The sequence below is a fragment of the Truncatella angustata genome, assembly GCF_020726525.1.
Source record: "Truncatella angustata strain MPI-SDFR-AT-0073 chromosome Unknown BKA67scaffold_12, whole genome shotgun sequence".
NCBI classification, from domain to species: Eukaryota; Fungi; Ascomycota; class Sordariomycetes; order Amphisphaeriales; family Sporocadaceae; genus Truncatella; species Truncatella angustata.
In genome coordinates, this window is record NW_025763392.1 from 432113 (window position 1) to 452977 (window position 20865).

General features: G+C 46.7%; 8 protein-coding genes across 8 annotated transcripts; 4 read left to right on the forward strand and 4 right to left on the reverse strand.

Annotated features, from left to right (window-relative positions):
• Positions 1-558: 558 nt before the first annotated feature.
• On the forward strand, positions 559-2162 carry BKA67DRAFT_595971 (cytochrome P450; the record flags this gene model as incomplete). Its single annotated transcript, XM_046105243.1, has 3 exons — positions 559-1404; positions 1462-1946; positions 2000-2162. 3 exons carry the CDS (start codon positions 559-561, stop codon positions 2160-2162), a joined length of 1494 nt encoding a protein of 497 aa, XP_045951554.1.
• Positions 2163-2926: 764 nt separating this feature from the next.
• Positions 2927-3507, forward strand: BKA67DRAFT_542027 (uncharacterized protein; the record flags this gene model as incomplete). Its single annotated transcript, XM_046101035.1, has 4 exons — positions 2927-2983; positions 3030-3143; positions 3192-3255; positions 3299-3507. 4 exons carry the CDS (start codon positions 2927-2929, stop codon positions 3505-3507), a joined length of 444 nt encoding a protein of 147 aa, XP_045951555.1.
• Positions 3508-4256: 749 nt separating this feature from the next.
• Positions 4257-6126, reverse strand: BKA67DRAFT_542028 (cytochrome P450; the record flags this gene model as incomplete). Its single annotated transcript, XM_046101036.1, has 5 exons — positions 4257-4678; positions 4727-5353; positions 5406-5565; positions 5643-5774; positions 5836-6126. 5 exons carry the CDS (start codon positions 6124-6126, stop codon positions 4257-4259), a joined length of 1632 nt encoding a protein of 543 aa, XP_045951556.1.
• Positions 6127-6492: 366 nt separating this feature from the next.
• BKA67DRAFT_542029 (isoprenoid synthase domain-containing protein) lies at positions 6493-7927 on the forward strand (the record flags this gene model as incomplete). The annotated part of the gene is made up of 5 exons (XM_046101037.1): positions 6493-6783; positions 6841-7159; positions 7229-7330; positions 7386-7537; positions 7595-7927. 5 exons carry the CDS (start codon positions 6493-6495, stop codon positions 7925-7927), a joined length of 1197 nt encoding a protein of 398 aa, XP_045951557.1.
• Positions 7928-8809: 882 nt separating this feature from the next.
• On the reverse strand, positions 8810-10410 carry BKA67DRAFT_696787 (TfdA family taurine catabolism dioxygenase TauD). The gene is made up of 4 exons (XM_046109359.1): positions 9795-10410; positions 9625-9737; positions 9144-9569; positions 8810-9088 (listed from the first exon to the last, which is right to left on the reverse strand). The coding sequence occupies exons 1-4, from the start codon at positions 10230-10232 to the stop codon at positions 8944-8946; spliced, it is 1122 nt and encodes a 373-aa protein (XP_045951558.1). The 5' UTR covers positions 10233-10410; the 3' UTR covers positions 8810-8943.
• Positions 10411-10912: 502 nt separating this feature from the next.
• On the forward strand, positions 10913-12539 carry BKA67DRAFT_664887 (uncharacterized protein; the record flags this gene model as incomplete). Its single annotated transcript, XM_046108463.1, has 3 exons — positions 10913-11472; positions 11528-12157; positions 12221-12539. The coding sequence occupies 3 exons, from the start codon at positions 10913-10915 to the stop codon at positions 12537-12539; spliced, it is 1509 nt and encodes a 502-aa protein (XP_045951559.1).
• A 477-nt stretch (positions 12540-13016) lies between these two features.
• On the reverse strand, positions 13017-15118 carry BKA67DRAFT_670557 (putative benzoate 4-monooxygenase cytochrome P450; the record flags this gene model as incomplete). Its single annotated transcript, XM_046108674.1, has 10 exons — positions 13017-13185; positions 13256-13408; positions 13432-13554; positions 13625-13689; positions 13769-14056; positions 14113-14188; positions 14237-14302; positions 14357-14630; positions 14690-14815; positions 14863-15118. 10 exons carry the CDS (start codon positions 15116-15118, stop codon positions 13017-13019), a joined length of 1596 nt encoding a protein of 531 aa, XP_045951560.1.
• A 4035-nt stretch (positions 15119-19153) lies between these two features.
• On the reverse strand, positions 19154-20698 carry BKA67DRAFT_527541 (cytochrome P450; the record flags this gene model as incomplete). Its single annotated transcript, XM_046098864.1, has 2 exons — positions 19154-19519; positions 19580-20698. 2 exons carry the CDS (start codon positions 20696-20698, stop codon positions 19154-19156), a joined length of 1485 nt encoding a protein of 494 aa, XP_045951561.1.
• Between the last annotated feature and the right edge of the window lie 167 nt (positions 20699-20865).

Sequence of the window (20865 nt, forward strand, 5' to 3'; positions counted from 1 at the left end):
TCATCCTTGATAAAGATTTCATTAAATCAAATAAACAAGTAAAATTACAAAGAAAGCATACGGTCTACGTCAACCAGGGCCTATCTCCCCCTGCCTCATCCCTTTTATCGTCCTTACGGCTGTTCTAACTTCTGTCTGCACAGTGCAGTACGCATTATCATTCGTACTGTACGATGTCTATGTTGTTCCCAATTGAGCTGCCTCCCGGACCTCTCCACCTTCCGCTATATCCCAAATAGGGAATAATCAATCCACCTCATCTTGTCGCAATAGCCGGAATTAACTATCTGGGCGCCAGCTGACAATTGAGAAATGCTGGAGATGTATACCCCGTTTGTATGTAGATTTATTTCCTGGTTGCATGATACAATTCGGAATTTTCCTTGCCACAGCTCAGGCACCATTATCAACGTTGCGCCAGCAAACACAAATCGTTGTCGTACCTTCTAGACCTTAACTGGTACGCTATGACCTATTGATTCATATCGGTACTTAGAAACAAGAGGTTCATATCGGAACATCAGCATTTGTGAAGACAGACCCTACTCAGTAACAGTCATGGCCGAGTCTGGTCTTATAGCCGCGGTCTTTGGCAGCGGCGTTGCACCAGTCAGAGTTCTCGCGCTCATCATCATATTCTACAATCTATTGATGATGTTTTACAATCTTGTCGTTCACCCTCTACGGTCATATCCTGGGCCTCTGTTCAACCGTATCTCACGATTCCCTAGAGTGTATTGGCAACTTACTGGCCAACTGCCCTTCCGGGTACGCGAGCTACACGACCGCTATGGTACAATTATTCGTCTCGGGCCCAACGAGCTCGCGTTTCGCGACCCTGTAGCTTGGAAAGATATCTATGGCCGGAGAGCGAACGGTGATGAGATGCCTCCTGAACACAACTACTACCACTTCGGCGACGAGGGTTCGACGTCGATGCTGGGTGCTGAGAAGGAGGAGCACGATCGACTGCGGCGTTATATCGCACCCGGTTTCTCTGAGCGCGCGATACGTGAACAGGAGCCCGTCATTGGAGGATATGTAGATCTCCTGATCCAGAGGCTGCAGGAGCGATGTGACGAAAAGGTCGACATGACGGCTTGGCTAAACTACACAACGTTCGACATCATTGGCTACCTGTCGTTTGGCTCGGACTTTGGATGCTTAGAAAATGCCGACTACCATCCGTGGGTGAAGCTGATCAATGGGGCAGTTAAGGACTTGGGGAAGATGAATGGCCTGGCATACTTGGGATTGGCTCCAATGTTAAAGGCCGTGGTAAAATGGGCCAACCTTGGGCTTGAGCAGAGACAGATGCACGAAAGACTGACAGATCAAAAATTAAAACAAAGGTTGGCAATGGGTGGGGGAAAAACAGATTTCATACAAGGTTTCATTGATCAGGTATGAAGATGTCGGATATTCAGGATTCTCTGCCCGGGATGCTGACATTGGAAACAGAATGTCAGCTTTGATAAGCTGAAATCGAATGCAAGCGTGATCATTATTGCTGGGTCTGAAACAACGGCTACGCTGCTAACTGGGGCTATGTTTTTGCTGGCTACCCATCGGAACGTGCTCGAGAAATTGAATCAAGAGGTGCGATCGAGGTACAAGGACGAAAAGGATATCACTATAACTTCAACAAATGGGCTTTCCTACATGCTGGCATGTTTGAATGAGGCTCTAAGGTGCTACCCACCCGTAGCCTGGGCATTGCCCAGGAGTGTGCCAAAGGGGGGAGGATTGATAGCCGGACAACATATCCCAGAAAACACCATCGTCGGAATTTGGCAATGGGCGATGTTCCGTAGTCCCACGCTGTTCTACGAGCCAGACGAGTTTCATCCAGAACGCTTCCTCAGAAAAGACCCGCGCTTTGTGAATGACAAACTGGATGCAGTCCAGCCTTTTATCTTAGGCCCTCGAAATTGCATTGGCCAGAAGTAAGTACTCTTTTTGGATTTACATATTGATCATCCTCTGACGAAACACCTAGTATCGCATACGCAGAGATGCGGTTGATTCTCGCAAAATTGATCTGGAATTTTGATTTCCACATAGCAGATGATAGTAGAGACTTCTTGAAGGCTCAAAAGATCTACTTGTTGTGGGACAAACCCCGATTAAACATCCACTTGGCTCCTGTCTGTCGTCGTTAAAGACTATTAGGAGGTCAGAAGACTTGAGAATGTGTGGACTTTGGCAAGCATCGACTTTCAGCGGCTATAAAAGTCTGGGATGACAAATTCAAGTCGTGAGCATACATCTACGTAGAATAATCCACAGTATAATATTATTTAAAGCTCTTACCTATCCAAATTGTTTGCCGGTAAATTGAGTTTCTAAATGGTGCAGGGCTGCGCATGTCGAATCACCATGTTTACATTCTGGCAAAACGGCACAGAAAACTGAAGACAGCCTTGTCCACGAGAGTCACACTAGAGTCATTCAATAATCAAAGATAGTCAATGAGATCCAAAACCAACCATAGGTTTTGATATCTAGGCCGACTAATCCATCACATGCGAATTGCAACGCGCGCTTCAATTTGCACCGACCTCAAAACAGAGACTCCGATTTTCACCTCCCACCAGTCATCTTGGCCTAACGCGGATTCTGGAAATTTCACACGTCGGGGCGAAGCGCTGAAAAGCTTGCTGTGTTGGGTAGTGTGTAGAGCCGGTACCTCTAGATTACTTCTACTTTTGGTGATACCTTGGCAAGTGGGCCGCAAACAGATAAGCCTAGTAATAACGGAGAACTTCCATTTTAGGTAGTGCCGAGCATTCCGCAGGTCGCGAAGCTTCACTAAACTATTAGTCTCATTAAACCTAGTGAAAAGAGGCTTAAAAACGCCAGAAGTATAGGTTTGCTATTCACAAGCTAAATAACGGTGCAGTCTTTTGCTCTCGAAGCTCCAAGCATGGCTACAATCAAGGTCACTTCTTCAGCTGATGAAACTGAGAAATTTCTCTCCAAGGTCTGTATCTTGATTACTATATCTAGCTATAGCTCAAATCTATTAGGTGTTTGAGATTCTCGATTCCTATGATTACGATCGATTCCAAGAAGTCTTCTCAGCAGACCTGGAGTTTACAGGAGGCTTGTGGAAAGATACTGGGCGTGACAACTTTGTAAAAGTATGTGCAGATATCAGTATAATTAGACGGTGGTTAACTCTTTAGTAGAGCTTGAGGAAGCAAATGCAAATTGCACCGCCGATGAAGACATGGCATGTCAGAGATAAAAATGGTTAGTATCATCTTGAAATATTTGGACAAGCTGACTTTCCCAGATGTCGCCAGCGATGGCACGATATACAGCTCTGGAAGATTGACAACAGTATTTGAGGCGCACCCCGATTCGCCAATAACGATCCCGATGATTGGTGTTTTTACAATGGTGGCAGATGGTCCAGAGTGTGGGAAAATCAAAAACATGGCAATACATAAAGATCGTGTACCATTCATACCATTCATACAAAAACTACCGGGAATGGCTTGAAGTTAGTTTGCTGTTTAGAATTCACAACTATGATGAGCTTTGTAACACAGGCTGTTTTATACGAGGCGTTAGGAGGCGAAAAAAGAGTGATTCTCCGGTGTGATCTACAACTGCTTCTCATGGTGAAGACTCGAATTTGTCCGTAGCTATTTAATATTAGCGTTGTATCACGTTTACAATCATTTACCTTTGCCGCTATATTCCTGTATTTGCTATGTTAATTCCAAAGTTCTTATGTATTCAATGTGATAGACTAAACGTCAGTTAAATAAAGGGGTATCGATCAAATGGGATCTGGTGCGAGTAAGTATCACGCCTTGCCTCATATATATAAAAAGGCCATCGTTTAATTAAAAGTTATGTTTTATTAATTTTATTATTTTTAGGGTGGATATTTTTATGCCTTTGGTGCAGCCCACTTTCACGAAATGGCCGGCTTATGGAAAGAACACACAGTTCTCAACTTGGGAACCAGGTTGGTTTGTGGCGATTTATTCGGATGCTAACGTGGTTCATCCACATATAATAGGACTTGTCATTACGAACTCACAGACATTTTTCATTTTTAAAGTTGAGTCGTTATTTCAATCATGCCTATAATCGTCGTGAGTTGACTTAGATAATCTGTGCTACTGATACTTATCGCATGTGGAGTATCACAAAGCCATGAGTGATACTTCGCAGCCTCATGCATGATATATATTGGTCATCCGATGTTGCCAGTGAAACGAAAACTACTCTGACACGACCTACATAGCTTGCCTCTTCCGCATCATAAGCTTCGCTGCTGGATCGGGGAAGATAAATTCCAGCAAATGAATACTCTTCGGCTTATCTTTCTCTCCAGAGGACTTGAACTCATAGTCCAGAAGCAGTCTCGAAACAACCATCTTGACCACGCTGACTGCAATGTGTCTTCCGGGGCAAGCTTGACTCCCATACCCAAAGCTGAGGTTCTCTCTGCTAGGTTGTCCAGCAAGATGCTTAGTTTCCTCATCTAGAGAAGAATGCCTCTTACGATAACTTCTCGTTGGATCAAAATGCTTCGGATCAGGGGTGATATCGGGGTCAATCTGGTTGTGTATACCCACCCACCCAATCAACGCGCCCTTTGGAACATGAAGACCGTCGGAAAATGTGAAAGACTCTGTCGCGTAGCGATTGGGAGTGACTAAGAATGGTAAGTATATTGCACAGAGATGCAGCTTTGCGAGCTTACTCGATATTGGTTGGCTGAGCCTCTGACTCTCGTTGAAGAAGCTGTCGAGTAGCTCCAGCCTTGAAACCCAATCCTTTACAGCTGTTGGTTTTCCAATGGGGCCAAGTTCGGTGGTGACATTACGGATCTCTTTCCTTAATTCCGTATCCCACTCAGGATGGACGCATAAATCGAACAGGATGTTGGAAATCGCCATGGCCGTAGTGTGCGCTGCAGGAACAAGAATGACCAACACGAGCGTCGCCATGTTAGACAAGACATAATCCTTGTCTTCGCCATTTTCCATCATCCAGCTCATCATGCTGTCTTCCTCATCGAAATCTAGTTCTGTAGTTTTCTTGTTTACTGCTTGCTGGTGTCTGGCGATGGCGGGCTCCACAATCTTTCTGGCTTCTCGAAGTCTCCGTCTGAGCCTCCACCTCTGTGGAATCAGATTCGTGAACAGAGGATGGAGCCACGGCGGTAGTAGCCTCATGATGATAGATGCTGCGACGAAGTCTTCCGTGAAGTGCTCCCCCATCTCCAGCCATTCTGGAGTGCGACATGCAGGGTTACCAATTATCATCTTGCCGATGATGCGCACCAAGATCATGCGTATGATATGTTGAATGTCAACTTCTGTCCAATCTATTACTTTCAGCAATGATCCTTCGTTACTCAGTGCCGTAGTCTATCTTACCATCCACTTGAGGCATCTCAACCTCGTAAGCGTAATCGAATTCTTTTCTCATAGATTCAAGATATCGTGCCAATCGGCCGTTTCTATTGTCACCTATGGCCCGGATCGGCAGTTCTGAATGGCTCCACATTGTCTTCATCGCCCATTGATCACCCCATTCCTGTATTCACAATCATCACATAGTCAGCAATGAGATATGTTCACGTACGAAGTAGAAAGAGGGAATCCAGCGCCTACCATGGCATTGGCTTTTCCTCGGCTCAGTTTTGAGTTTGGAATCGACCGAAGTTCCGACACATATTTATTTGGAAGAATAGTAACATCATGATCCTGGCGTCGAAGGACAAAAGGTTTGTCGGCAGTGTTGTACTGAGAAAGAGTCAGACAGTCTGGCACCTTGACTCTCATGACAGGTGTCGATGGGCCGAACCTTCTTGTAGCCGCTTGCGATAATCTTGTGGGCATCGCGCGCGTATCTCAATTTGAAGAGCCAGGTGGGCTCGAACCATGATCGATAACCATGTACGGGGGCATTGGCAACTGTAATACTCCCTCGCGTGAACAATGTTGTGACACTCCAGAAAGAACACGCAAACAGCAGGAGTCCCTGCCAAATTTTTAGACCCAGCAAGATATCGACAATCTCGTTTACCAGTAAGAGATCCTGACTATTTCCATGGACAGTGACGTTTTGAAGAAAACTCGGGTAATGCGTCTCCATGATTGTCATGTGATATCAACTATGTATTGCTGGGGTAAATTGAAGGCGTTGATGTTGAACGATTGTCAATACAATGGAATCAGGGCGGGGTAGCTCAATAGCTTTCTTTGTTTTCGGAAGCTCAGACTTGAGGCTATCTAGTGCTAATGCCTCTTTGCATGTAGTGATAGGGCAATGTGTCCGGTGCTGCCTATTCCAGCAGCGCCGAGACCCAATCCGCTGCCTCTACACAAGGCAAGTTGTTCGCAATGACGCCTGTTCATAGAGAATAGGAGAACTCATATCGTTTTTGTCTACAGTGTTTTTAAAGGTATTAAATTGTTGATATGATTCATGGCTTTTACACAAGCGCGTCAGATCCCCGCGATGAGTTGTGTCACCAAGAATATTGCGAACTACTCCGTCGGTAACCCTGTCAATAATAAATACAACAAAACCATGGAGACAGACATGCAAATTAGTGAAACCGATCAAAGTTTCGAGTTACCTACCACTCCGATAACCAATAGCGTGAATGGCAGTGTTGTCTGGCACGATGGCCATGACCCTGGCACACCAAATACCAGTATGGGGAGTACTGATGAGCCGGGGCCGAGTTTTCATGATACTAATATCACCATTTTGTGCTCTTCAGACTCTCATATTCTGTCAAGTGACGTAGGACTGCCACCCGTCTTTAATTTACTCTTTGTGCTAATTCAATTCCTCGCATAGGTGATTGAGGCTCCGGCTCTATATATCGAGTCGCTTCCGGGCAAGAAGATACGCGACAAACTAGCAGACTCTTTGAATGTCTGGCTTGGTATTGAAGCCGGTGGTCTCTATCAAATCAAGCACATAATAGGCCTCTTGCACAATGCTTCCCTCATACTAGACGACGTGGAGGATGGCTCAGCTGTCCGACGAGGAAGGCCATCAGCACACATGGTCTTCGGAACACCCCAGGCGATCAATTCGGCCGGATATCAAATCAACTTGGCAACTAAAGAGATTCTTAAGCTCGGAGACATCCAATGCATCAAGTCATTCAGTGGTACGTGTATTAGAACACCCAAAATACTTATATTGGAGTACGACTTTATCTAAGTGCTGTAAATTTCAGAGGAAATGGAAAAGCTCTACGTCGGTCAAGGCCACGACCTATTCTGGACATTCAATACGCATCGTCCAACTGTCAATGAGTATATTAGCATGGTTGATAATAGTACGTACTTAGCTTCAGAACTACGCAACGACACTTTTGACTAATATTTCGAAAGAAACAGGCGCACTTTTCAAGATGCTCGTCAGTCTCATGGAAACCAAGTCCCACGCTACATCATCTTCAACTTGGGACTTGAAGCTTCTTGTGACGCTCTTGGGCAGATATTTTCAGATACGGGACGACTACATGAATCTAACATCGAAGGAAGTAAGTGCAAGACGAAAGTCATTTCTAATATAGTATCCTATTCTGATATCAATATAGTACACCGACCAAAAGGGATTTTGCGATGATTTAGACGAAGGAAAATTCAGTCTGCCACTCATTTACGCATACCAAAATGCGTCAGATGTAGACAGTTCCATTCTAAATCATGTCCTTTTGCAACGCCACAAGTCCGATGCAATGTCATTAACGCAGAAGCACTTGATGCTCGATATCATCAAGAAAACCGGGAGCTTGAGATATACTGCGACATTGCTCCGCAGACTGATTGGGGAGATAGATAAGGTAGTAGGGAGAATTGAGGTCACGACTGGTAAGGAAAACGACCCACTTCGTTCTTTGTTGAGGAAGCTGGAGGTGCCAGATGAATGAACTTGATAACTTTTGGGGATTGCTTGCGCATGTTCATCTCATAGACCATCGACACTACTTGTCATCACATCACTTTGCAAATATTCTTTCTTGCACTAGAACAAACCAGCGGGGCTCCCACGAGTGATTTTCGCTGCTTTGCTCAAGCACTACAGAGCTCACGATTGAGATTTTGCTACAAACGAGATGCCGTTCGGTTTTTTGCTTTCTACGCGGGAGTGCTAAGCACTCATTTCTCCAGTGATTCAAACGTTGGTTAAAATCAAAGGCAGAGTGATCGTGTTATAATAGTACTTGCGACGGGATCAATTAGTCGATCTGGTTTGCCCATGGGGGTATTTAAGCACCGTAAGCAATTAATACAGAACGATAATGAACAGCCGAGATCAATGTTGGTAAGCCCGGCATCAAGCTTCATGCATCGATTGATTTTCTGTAATGATTCTAACTCAGTCCTCCTTATATGATCCATCGGGTGACTAAGTCATGCCCAATAAATTCTCTCACGACGTGTGGCTCTTTGCAGTGGGTTTGTTCGATGAGGCAGAAAACTGTATTTTCTGGGTCATGTCGAATACCGTGCCATTACATCTAACGCCAGAATCACGTTTATTGTGAACATAAAACAGGGGAATAGACTCACTTGTGTATCTCAAATCCAGCTGGAGCTGAATGACTCTTTCGTTGTAAGGTGTAAGAGAGGTAAAAATGTAAAGACAAATATACGGGCAACATTACTTATGTGACAGAGGTTGACGTTATTTACCAACTTCATCACATGTGATTTTCCGCCACTTAAATAGAGAATGGCCACCCCGTGCTACAGTGGGTAAGGCGATGAGCAGGCACAGCAGAAACAGATTTAATATAGATTTTTCAACTCTTGATACTAAAAACATCCTTTCATCAGCCTGATCCTTAAACACTTTAGCCTACAAGGATCCGGAAATAATTTCTCAAAGACTGCGCTACAACCAACCCCAACGAGTCCCGCGCTGAGGGAAGTATCGAAGCTTTTACTGAGGATCTTCTAAACCTAAGGCCACCCGTCTTGACGTTGCTTTCTCGTCGAAGTAAGGTTCTTCTCCCAAAATAGTAACTCTTGTCCCATGCCTCTCTACCTTATTCTCATAGTCCCAGCTAGCGGTGTGGAGTGAGATTCTACATCTTCATCAGCCTAAAAGCATCCTGAAAAGTTGGATTGCTAGAGACAAACCTGTTATCCCAGAGCGCGGAGCTTCCCGGTGTCCATTTGAACCGGACCTGAGTATCCGCGTTGTTCTCATAAACTGTGAGCAAGTGGCTGAGTATCAGATCACTTTCTGATTTGTCCAGCCCTACAATCCTCACAGTCCAGGCTCTACTTAGGTACAGACTCTTCCACCCAGTGACAGGATGCACGCGCACGAGAGGATGTACCCTCTCTGCTGGTCTCGGATTTGCATTTGGCTTATCAAGGTCTGGAAATGATTCCCGGGATCTTACCACAGCGTGCAAACCATCAATCATTTTGCGGAATTTCGGTGAGAGCTTGGAGTACGCGTCATATCCGCTCGCCCACAGGAGGTCCCCTCCGAACTCCGGTACGGCATCCATGTGTAGATGAGTGATGCCAGGAGGATAGCGCTCATGCGCCACGTCCCTACATAAACATTAGATGGACTCATGTTGGATGGGGCCAAATGACGTTGTCTTACGTGTGCCAACCCTGGAAAGGATTACGATAGTCGGGCTTCCTTATGGTTTTGGCGAAGAAATCCGGCCAGATGACCGCCACCTCCGGAAGCCCTGGTACGTGGCCACCTTGAGGCTATGGTCGGGTTGTTAGTCGAGTGCATCTCCATGTCACAAATGTAACAATACGTACGTAGAGCTCCCCCAAATATTGAGCTAAGGAGACTTGCTCCTGTGGACTAATCTCCTGGTCACGAAAGAACACCACACACCGTTCCGCGATCAACAGAGCCAAATCGTCTTTCTGTTCATCTGTCAAGTCTTTGAGCTGTAGACCGACGATCTCGGTTCCGACATGATTCGTGAGGTGAATGACCTTTTCAGCGGCCTCAAAAAGTGCCTTTTTGTCTTTGCGGGCAAATGTACCTCGATCAACGAAGTCACGATCCTTGGAGAAAATGCTCTCGGCTTCTTGAACGCTCTGAAATGGGGGCGGGATTGCCGGGTAGCCGTTGCTAAGATCAATACCTGCTGCTTCAAATCGCTTGCGAGTACGCTCGGGAATAAGCAGCTGATCGCGCGCTGGCTTCCGAGAGTTCTCGAATGAGAGCTCGACCACTGCAGAACTCATGGCGACTTGAAAAAACGAAGTTGATTGGATAGGGTCACACCAATTGCAAAAGAGGTTGCTTGACGGAATGCGAATTGATTGCACTACTGCATGTGAGATTTTGGACGTGCTAGGCAATAAGTCACTTCTACACGCACCCAGTACAAAAGGAGCTAATTTGAGATATATAACGAATTCGTGAACCTGTCTCTCTCTCTGTCATTACGATCTTGGGTTTCTAAATCCAACTTAGGTAAGTCCGGAGGCTCGCTCGCGGACGTGATTGGTCCGTCGGCTATTGCCGGCCAATGTGCCGACAAATAACAGGTACAGGTGGCCAGTATCGAACAGTTCAGATAAGTTGGCTCATCAAGTCCAGTGCTACTACCGTTCTTCCTATGGCAGAATACATACACTTTGGAATTGCGTTGGCTGCACTTCCTAAAAAGACCACAGAATAAAAAGTGCCCACAAGGGAGAGTACTCGATCTGGTTGACCGAGCGGGTGATAAGTCAATAACCAACCACTCGGACCTGCCTAACTTAGTGATATATGTAGCAATGTTCACAGATCCGGTTTCTGGCACAATTATACCGGAGCAAGAAACTGGCTGAGACTGGTAATTGTTGGGAATACTTCTGGCCAACAGCTATTGCTGTCACAGTTGTCGAAGAACTTCTTCTCGTGCGTGAGAGAGATCATGGCCAAGCGCGCAAAAGTCTTGTTCTTCACGAACAGTGACTCGGGTCAGTCCAACGTCGTCCTAGCCGTAATATACGATCTCCTGCGCCAAAATAGAGTCGACGTCCACATTGCGTCCTGGCCCGCCTTAGAATCACGGCTGAAGACCCTCTACCAAGAAGTTCAGGATGCCGACCCGTCGCGGTCTATTTCGCCCATCACATTCCACAACCTCGCATCTTTCCCCGGATTTGGCGTATTCCTGGAAAAGAACAAGGACAGAAGAAAGGCCGACGTCCCTCACCCACCTGGCCGTCTAGGAGCAGCACGGATTTCCCTCCTTACGGTCAGAGCTCTGGCCACCTGGGAGCCGGAAGAGTATCTATCGCTGTTTGACTGGGCAGCAGATTTAGTGAAGGAGTTAGGTCCGGCACTGGTCGTGCTGGACCCTTTCCTGATTCCTATCCACGATATGTCCCGGCACTTCAAATGGAATTACGCAGTACTGAGCCCGTGTACTTTGGCCCATGGTTTCATGCTTGAACAGCCTTGGTTTTCTGCTTTCTGGAGATATCCTGCGTATGTCTCAATGATTATTTGCTCCTTCTTCCTACTAACAAGCTATGTATCATAGATTTTCGACAGGGTTTCCATATCCTCTCCCATGGAGTCGAATAGCAGACAACCTGTACTGTAATTGGCTAGTGAGAAAAGCTGCCTGGCACCCTAAAGTCACGGCGCTAAATCTTGCACGAAAGGATCGTGGTATATACGAGACTCTTGGGAGCTTCACGCCATGGGTGAAGGACGTTCCCCATATCTGCCCCTCACTCCCTGCCATTGACTTGCCCATGAAAGTTCCTCCAAATGTCCACAACTGTGGCCCAATACTCCTCGCCTCCAAACCTGTTGCCTCTAGCGACTCAGACCTCCTAAAATGGTTACAGCAGAGGAAGACCATTCTCATGGCGCTGGGGACACATTTTGAGGCCTACACAGAAACAGTCCGGGAGCTAGCTCTCGGTTTGCGCGTCCTCCTCACCGCACGGCCGGATATACAGGTGTTATGGAAGCTAAAAATTGAGGCATCATCCGAAGCCCGCGGCAACTTTGTTTTGAAGGAAATCCTGGGACCTCACTTGGAGAGCGGGAGAGTGAGGGTTGAGAGCTGGTTGAAGGCCGACCCAGTGGCAATCTTGAGAAGTGGCCACATCCTGTGCGCTGTGCATCACGGAGGGGCAAACTCTTATTTCGAGTCAGCTTGGTATGTATCTCTCTTCCCGGACTGTTGTTTGCCTGGAAAGAAATACTAACTGTAATGGCTAAGGGCTGGTATTCCTCAGGTCGTGCTTGCGACGTGGTATGACACGTTCGACTACGCGGCGCGCGTTGAGTATCTCGGTATTGGTGTGTACGGGAATCGTGTAGCAAGTCAAAATTGCTCTACGAAGATGAATAATTACGTAGCGCCGCTTATGATCGATGGAGGAGAGTTCGGTGATGCCCTCCTCAAAGCTGTTGGCGAGAAGAATGGTCAAAGTAAGAGTATGAGAGGAAGAGCAGCGCAACTAGGAGAGGTATGTCGAGACAGAAACGGTAGACTTGAAGCAGCGGAAATTATCACAGAGCTATGTTATGAGGATTGATGGTATTGTATTTAGAGTTCCTCTCCATCTCATTGTATTGATTCAAATACTGCCTATTTGCCATCCCTAAGCAGATAACATGTTATTGCTTCAACTTTTCAATTCTTACAATAGTTATAGATTGCAGTGGGTCCTATTATTGTTTCCTATAATTACTTGTGGCATGTAAAGCTGTAGAGTATCGTATCAGGTAAGCTGTGGTCCTACAGATGAATGGTTTCCTTATGATGGTCATACATCGACCTGAAGAAGATAACGAAAGGATGCATCGAAGCGGAGCTCTCCCGACAATCACATGATAGTATTATTGAATAGCTTAACTCAGAGCCTCTAAGCTATTAAACTTCATGGTATACACAGATATAAGCAATTTATTACTTCGCACTCGCATTGGTCTAATAGATCAAAAGACTCCATGTATGAATTATTGTTCGTAAGATTCGTGGTTCGTCCAAAGCATCCCCAATCCATGTAAATCTAGATTACCATTGTTCTGAGCCCTCTTGCACCATGCTTTGCGGCTCCAAACTCCTCGTCTATAATCGGCACGATATCGGATTCGTCGCTATCACCTAGGCTCAGACGATATGACTTATTAGGCCGAAACAATGTGGCAAGGATGAGATACATCTGTGCCCACGCCACGCTACACTCATATATTAGCTCTGATCAGCGCCGTAGGTCGGTAAAGATTAAGCAATAGCGGGCGTTCTTACTGCATGCCAATACAGTTCCTCGAGCCTTTAAGGAAAGGATTCAGGTTGCGGTCCATGGCGGGATGCAGATTTTCGCTTAGCCACCTCTCTGGCTTGAACTTGGACGGTTCGGGGAACACACTTGGATCCATATGCATTGAGTAAGGCGACATACTCACCGGGGTCTGGTGGTATACCTGTTAGCGTGGGTCTTGGAATGCAGGGCCCAGTGTCTTGCATTCTTAGGGATGGTCCACTCATTAAATTGAAGTTCTCGATCAATCGAGATGCGGGACTTCCGGCGGAATAACCGCATGATTCTTCGGTATTCTCAAGATTTAGTTATCTCCTCATACGGTACTATGGCGGTGAGGGGCTTGCTGTTCTCACCGAAGGCCTTCTTTAATGCATGCTCCAACGTACTCAACCTGCTCTATCTCGGTCCAGCTGGGTACCTGATATTCTTGGTTAAGTACCGTGCTTTATTGTCTCGATAACTGCCGGTGAAGAATAAAAACGGAAACGGGAGCTTACTTGATAGTCGAATTCGGAAGTGACGGCTGCAAGTTCCTTGCGGAGTCGGGTCTCTATGCACGGCTGTGCCAGAATATAGTACGTGATAAGCGTAAGGGTAGTAGCAGTCGGAAAGGTGCCAGCGCCTAGAAAGGATGTTGCCTCAGCAGATAATCGGATTGGATGCTTCTCTGTTTCGGGAATGTCACTCCGGAGAAGGTGATGGAACATAGAAGAGCCCTCCTCAGTATGGGTCTGTTTCTCGCGTTGAACCTCAACATGGATACGAGAAATCCTTTCGTCCCCCAGCTTGTAAGGTCAGTAGAAATAATACAGGTATTTAGCTAATCTAGGTCCGTACGCACAAGTTTCAGGATGCGAAACCCTGTAGATTTTGGAATGATTGCTCTAATGATGCCAACAGGTGCGTATTGAGATAACCTTGGCCTATTAGTGCTATGTTCTTCAGGCTTGTCTTGTATGAATCACCTTCCTACTACGGGGAAATGCCGTAACAGCGGAATCATCCGAGCCGCACCGCGTATCATGTTGTACCTCAGAGAATGTCAGCTGGTCCTATGTATCATTTAAATAACGAAGCCATCTCACCATTCTGGTGTAAAGCCAGGTCCGTCTAACAGTCGAGGGCTTTCGCCACAGGCGAGCTGTCCCACGATATCTCCAGTGAAAGCCATGAACGCGTGGTCTAGTCGGAGTGCTGAACCCGAACCTTTCGCCACAGCCACCTTGCGGTCCAGGACCCTGATTTCATCGTGAATCATTGATTGGATGCGCACAACATTTTGGCGCGACAAGAATTTGTCGAGCGGTTTCCGCCTCATCTGGTGCACATCGTGCTGAGCTGTAGATCCTACAGAATCTACTTTGTGATTAGCTGAGATTCAGTGTGTTTACATTGGATATGCCAGCCTCTCTACTTACCATCCATTCCCAAACCTTGAGGTGCAATTATGTCGGTCCGATGTTTTGCAGCAGTGGCAAAGACAGTATCAATGAAGCCGGCGTCGTTTATATGTAACTCCCATGGCGATACTCGTACGATGGGCCCTATTAAAATGTTAGAAATGTCACTATGGTTCATTCTGAGTTTCTACCATATTGTTCGTGGATCTTTCTCAGTCTCTCAGGAAAGTCATGGTTCCAAATATCTACCAATGTTTCGTACCATGGTGTCGCTGCCAAGAGTTTTGGTCCTGGGAACTTGGCAAGTGGCGAAAGGAAAAGACGGTGGACAATAAGCCCAATGTTGTAAACCACCAGGACGGTAGCGGCACGCCAAAGTATATCCCAGTAGTCGGAATTACGAAAGGCGAACACCACCGCATCAAGTCTATCATATAACACAGGCATGGCGTGCAACATCACCATTCCTTGTGACAGGAAATGCGATGCGAGAAATGCGGTCAATCACAAAAATGGCCTCCAATCTCAGTCGGAACTTCAACTTTTTAAATTCCAGCTGCAGTACATCTGCCTTCATCCTCAATTGATAATATGTCATGCGAGATACCGAGATGAGGAATATATTGATTAGACACCTAGTATTGCCTCACCTGGATTGAGCTAGTTCGCTTCTTCCGGAAATACCGACTGTGGAGTAGCAACGTAGGAATTGGAAGCCATACAAAAAGGCTGACCAATAATAAGCTAGTGAGCGTGTTTCGCATCCCTATGCCGAATTATGGGACTGAGGTTTACCTAAACTGGAATGGTTCGGTTAAGAGCGTAGCTCGCTTGGGTAAGTCCGAACTTCTACATCCGAATTGGGATAAGGTAATTTGTTTATCCGGCGGCGCCGGGCTTAATAGGCATGAAATGTTTTCGGAGCAGCGTAATAGTTGTGCTTGTATCGCTAGAAGGGGCTTAACCCAGCCATTCACACATTCTTCGTGTTGCAACTGTATTCAAGATGATTACATGCTTGAAGCAACAGGTAGAGTCATACAGGCGATGACGACTTCACATATTAAGTTATAAGAATGGCAAGTATCTCTTGAGAGTAGTTGAATGAGGATAATGGCGAGTCATTGGAATAACCTAGGGGGATGTTACGCCGTACTGTTCCGGTCCTTAACGGTAACTTTTTAAACGCGTCTTGATACGCTAGTGACAGTACCTCAACATTAGTGATCAGTGTCTTCAGTCTAGCTTCAGATGGCCACGAGAACGGAAGATAAGGAATATGTTTATTTCTAATAATTGTGTGCCATTTATTCCACTTAAACAAGACCTGGCAGGATTATCATAATGACAAGGGCGAAGTCGGATTCTGATGCCTCCCCGCGGCGCCAGCTGGGAACCTCTTTAATTTGGTATCAAATTAAAGATTGCTAAATCAGAAACGCGATGCACGTATGTGTATCGAGGCGCCGGTGTTACGCAGCCGTGGAGAGGTCGTTAAAGTTGAGTCAGTTGAGATGGTCAGAAGTGAGGGATTTTCTCCGCACAAAAAATTTTCACACGCGCCCGACCGACGATTACGGAAGCAAGTCGACGCGGTGTCGAATCGACGGCAATACGATCACAACACGACTGTGAACATTTACGCTCTTCTTCTCAAGGGAATCTGGTTAAGAACCATCCGACGTCATTCGGTTCTCGATTAACGACAGGACACCCTTAGGCCCCGCCGGGCTCTGAGCCGCCGGGCGTCGTAACAGTCCCGACGCGAGGGCGCCGAACGCAAGCTGACGAACCTATAAGGAGTAAAGGAAGTTGTTAAGGATAGTAAATACGGGGTCGTTAAGGCTACGAGGTGGCTACGGCCGGCCGCCTGCTTAGTTACAGCGCACCGCTTCTTATAGTGTATACGGGGTGGATCGGGGTCGGTTAGTCACGTATATACCTCGAGCTATGCCGGCGTGGTAGCTCGAGAGGGCAGCGTGGCAAGACATGGTCGGCCATTCTCTGGAGACAGTAATGGCAACGGGAAGACGCTCCTAGGGTCGCGCCTAGGAACTAGCGTTAGGCCGTGGTGCGATACGGTGACGGGAAGCAGGCGATTCGTAAGCGATTCGACAACGATAGCAGAATTCTCCTTGCTCGTACTAAGGGTGGTTTGGTTATTGGAACCGGCTATAAACAGGAATTAGATAAAGTAGTCGCATTCGGTTACGCCAAAGGGCGTCGTTAGTTAACCAGGGTATCGCCGGTAAGACGTTATCGCGTATAGGAACGTGGAGGAATCGGGAGCAAGACGAGACCGTATCGTAGTTGGAGAGGACGGATGCGCATGTCGGTTGGCTTATAGACTGGCTGTAGTTGCGGCTAGCTTATAGTGCAAACCTAGAGGCGTTAATAGCTCTATTAAGCACCTTTAAGAGCCCCTAGAGGTATCTTATTGGTTTGTGCCGTTTCTAACCTATATTTATAGTAGTATAGGTCTATAAAGCAGTATAATATCTATCTGAATTATATAGCAATATAAGAGTTTCCAGGTGGCGGCGCGGAGGCATCGCCTCGTTACTATAACTAGACATAAAAGGAGCGTTCGACACAGTTAATCATACCAGGTTAATCGCGATCCTAGCCTAGAAGGGATTTCCGGAATAGGTCCGAGCATGGGTTACGAGCTACGTAAAGGATAGGACGGCTAGGCTACGCTTTGACGGCGAAGAGTCCACGCCCTTCTCACTAAACGCGGGCGTCCCCTAGGGCTCCCCACTATCACCTATATTATTCTTACTCTATATCTCTACCTTGTACGAAGAGCTAGTAGCAAATCACCCATCGCTAATTATAGTAGGGTTCGCCGACGACACGAACCTACTTAGCGTCGGCCACGATACAAAGACAACCTGTACACACTTAGAAGTAGCGTGGACAACGTGTAAGGCATGGGCAACCAGGCATGGCATGGACTTCGCGCCAGAAAAGTGCGAGCTTATACACTTTACAAGAGCCAGAGACCCGTTAACGCTAGGAGTTCGCCTCGGAAACGTAGCTATAACGCCGGTTGTGTTAGCGCGGTTCCTTAGCGTCTGGTTCGATAGGAAACTGAATTAGCACGCCCATATAGAGAGAGTAAAATCGAAGTTCGCTACACAAAAGCTAGCCCTTACGAAGCTCGTACGAATGGCGTGGGGAATAGATTTCCTACGAGCAAGGCTATTATATACGGTAGTGATACGAACAGCCCTTGCATACGGAGCGGCTACGTGGCACACTATCAACGAGAGACCCGTAAGCCCGGTCAAAGCATTAGCGAGCTCCCAAAACGAGTGCTTACGCGCTATTTGCGGCGTATACAAGGCTATACTAACGCGGATACTTAAAGCTAAATCAGTGATCCCGCCGCTAGACATTTATTTAAGTGCTCAAACAACGAAGTTCGAACTACGGATTCGTAAGAAAAAGACCGACAAGCTATTACGCACCGCTTGCGCAAAGGCGACGCATATACTACGAGAAGCGAAGCCGGTTAGGCGGAGAAAGCCGTTACCGCTTCCCTTACGCCTAGCAACATACCCGATCGAGAAGTACGAACGAGCACTAAGATGGGCCGAAGGACCAGATATACGACAAGCTCTCTCTAGACACTGGCAAAAGCGTAGACAAAGCGATAACGCTTCGCAAGATGATCGCCAACGTAGAGCATTAGCCGATGAAGCCCCTAGAACCGGTCTAAAACAGTATAAGAAGTTTAAGAGGAAAGAAGCCACGATATTCTTCCAAATCCGGTCTGAACGGATAGGACTCGCAGCCTTTTTATTTAGAATAGACGCGTTCGGAGCGTATACACCCCTCTACCGCTGCGGCGAAGCCCTTGAAACAGTCGTACACGTATTCCTATATTGCGGGCTACTAGAAGAGGCTTAAGCACGCTTAAGGAGCTCTATAGCTCCGGTAAGACTAGATACACGCCGCGACCTCGCCGCGGCCACGTTAATTCCGAAAGTGTCGAAGGTTCTAGTTCGGTGGCTATTACAAACGGGGAGACTATCCTATATCGGGGATAGCCAGTCTTTTCAGGGGTAGTTACGTTGGTTAGGTGAGAACCAACGTCGCATTACAGACACTATAACGTAGACGCTATTAGAGCGTAGAGCACACGAAGCGTACGGGTTTTGTCCAGCCCTTAAGGCAAGGTTTACCGCACGGTGTAATTCGAAGAGGTACCGAGGGACTTAGAGTCCTACGGCGTATTTAATAATAATAATAACAATGACAATGTTTCTTTAATCAGTGTCAGTGGTGTTCGATTGCTAGTTTGTCTACACTGTGAAATTTATGCTGTTTTATAGTTGCTTGTCTGTTCTACGTGATATCAATAATTATACCGGCTGGTTTCAGAGCTGACGCGGATCGTGCAATTGTGTTCGTATGAGTGCTCTGTGGCATCCCCCACGCTATACACTTGAGCTCTAAGAATCTAACTACAAAACTTCATCCGCACTCCTCAGTACTATCAACTATTGGATCTGGCAGATTATGCCTCGACAACAGCGTGATTTGTAATGGGTTTTTCATCCAGACATGCCAGGCCTTCGCCCTTTCGAATGCCTTGCCCTCACTTGAATCTATGGTCCAATCAAAGTTCCACAACATCTTCGCCATGATCAATCTCATTTCCATCCAGGCCAGCCCTCTCCCTATACATGCATTGACACCCATAATGAAAGGTTGAACGGCTTCGAGCTTATCGTTATGGAAACTAGGATCATTGAGCCATCGCTCAGGATGAAATTCCTGCGGAAGGTGAAAGTGTGTCGAAGAGCGGTTGGCGGCGAACTGAGAGACGTAGATGGCAGTCTTTGACAACGTGTTAGTCGAACTTATCATTGTACAATATCTCTGCAGGTATATTCTTACCCCTCTAGGGATATATCTGCCCCCGATATCAATGCCTTCGGCGACGACTCTTCTCGCTAAACCGTTTGGTTCAGCTGGAGTCATTCTCAGAGTCTCTTCTAGGACGGCCCGAAGGTAAGGTAGTTTCTTCAGGCGATCGTCATTGATCTCCTTTTCGGACGAGAATGCTGACCTCACTTCTGTGGCCACCTTTCGGAAGGATGCTGGGTGACTCGCCAGGTAAAAGCATGCTGACGTGCAGACGAAGCCTGTTGTTTCGCTCCCCGCGATGACAAGAGCGCTCAGATTTCCGTCCAGCTCGTTTATATTCAATGGTCCTCCACTTTTGGCTAGATTCCAGAAAACCCCCTTCTTCTTGGACTCCGAATTTAAGTTGGCCTCGCACTTAGAACGGACCATCTCGATAAACATTCTCTCGACTCCCGAAAGTTTGATCAAGAAGTCTTTCAGTGCTATCCACCAAGCAACGAAGACAATGAACGACGATAAAGAGACCAGGTCCATGGACAGTGCTAGGCATGGATGGCTGTGGCCTTCTGTAATACAGTCAAATGGCTCACCCCAGACGACATCAGCAACCATATCAAAGGTAAGCCACTGTAGCCATCTTGTGATGTTGAGATTCGGACCCTCATCAAGAACACTCTCAAAGAGCCTTGATATCATTCTATCTGTATTCCGATGAATGGCAGGCTCATACTCCCGTATTGCTTTCTCGGAGAAGGACGGGTTGAGAATTCTGCGATACCTTGCATGGTCAGATGGATTGTAAGTGAGCAAGTCGAATTTTGCGCCGTGGGGTGTGAGCGCTGGAAATGACTTTGGGCATCGTTCTATTTGCCGACATCGCTTTAAGCTGTAGATGTTGTTCCATGCCGCCGCATCAATGAACGAGACTTCACTGGGGCCCAACCTCACAACAGGACCGTACTTTTCGTGTAATTTCAAAACCTCGAGGTGCATGTGTCCTGAAAACCAGTACCTGTACCATGGAAGCCATGATATCGCACACATGAAGGGACCGGGAACCTCGTGAAGAGGGTGGAAGAATCTATTGTAGATTGTCAAAGCCAATAGATAATCGTTGAAATCGTCAGCTAATAGATTAAAGCATATCATCGAGTGGACTTACTATCACGATACTTACCCCAAGCACAAGTGGGGCTGTGGAAAGCATCGTGGCAGCTGCGCATACAAAACTCATTGGGGGTTGGTTTGGTTGAATAAGAAATGGAGCGGGCGTGAAATAGCTTTCAAGTCAACAGCGAGACAATGCCAAATGCTGT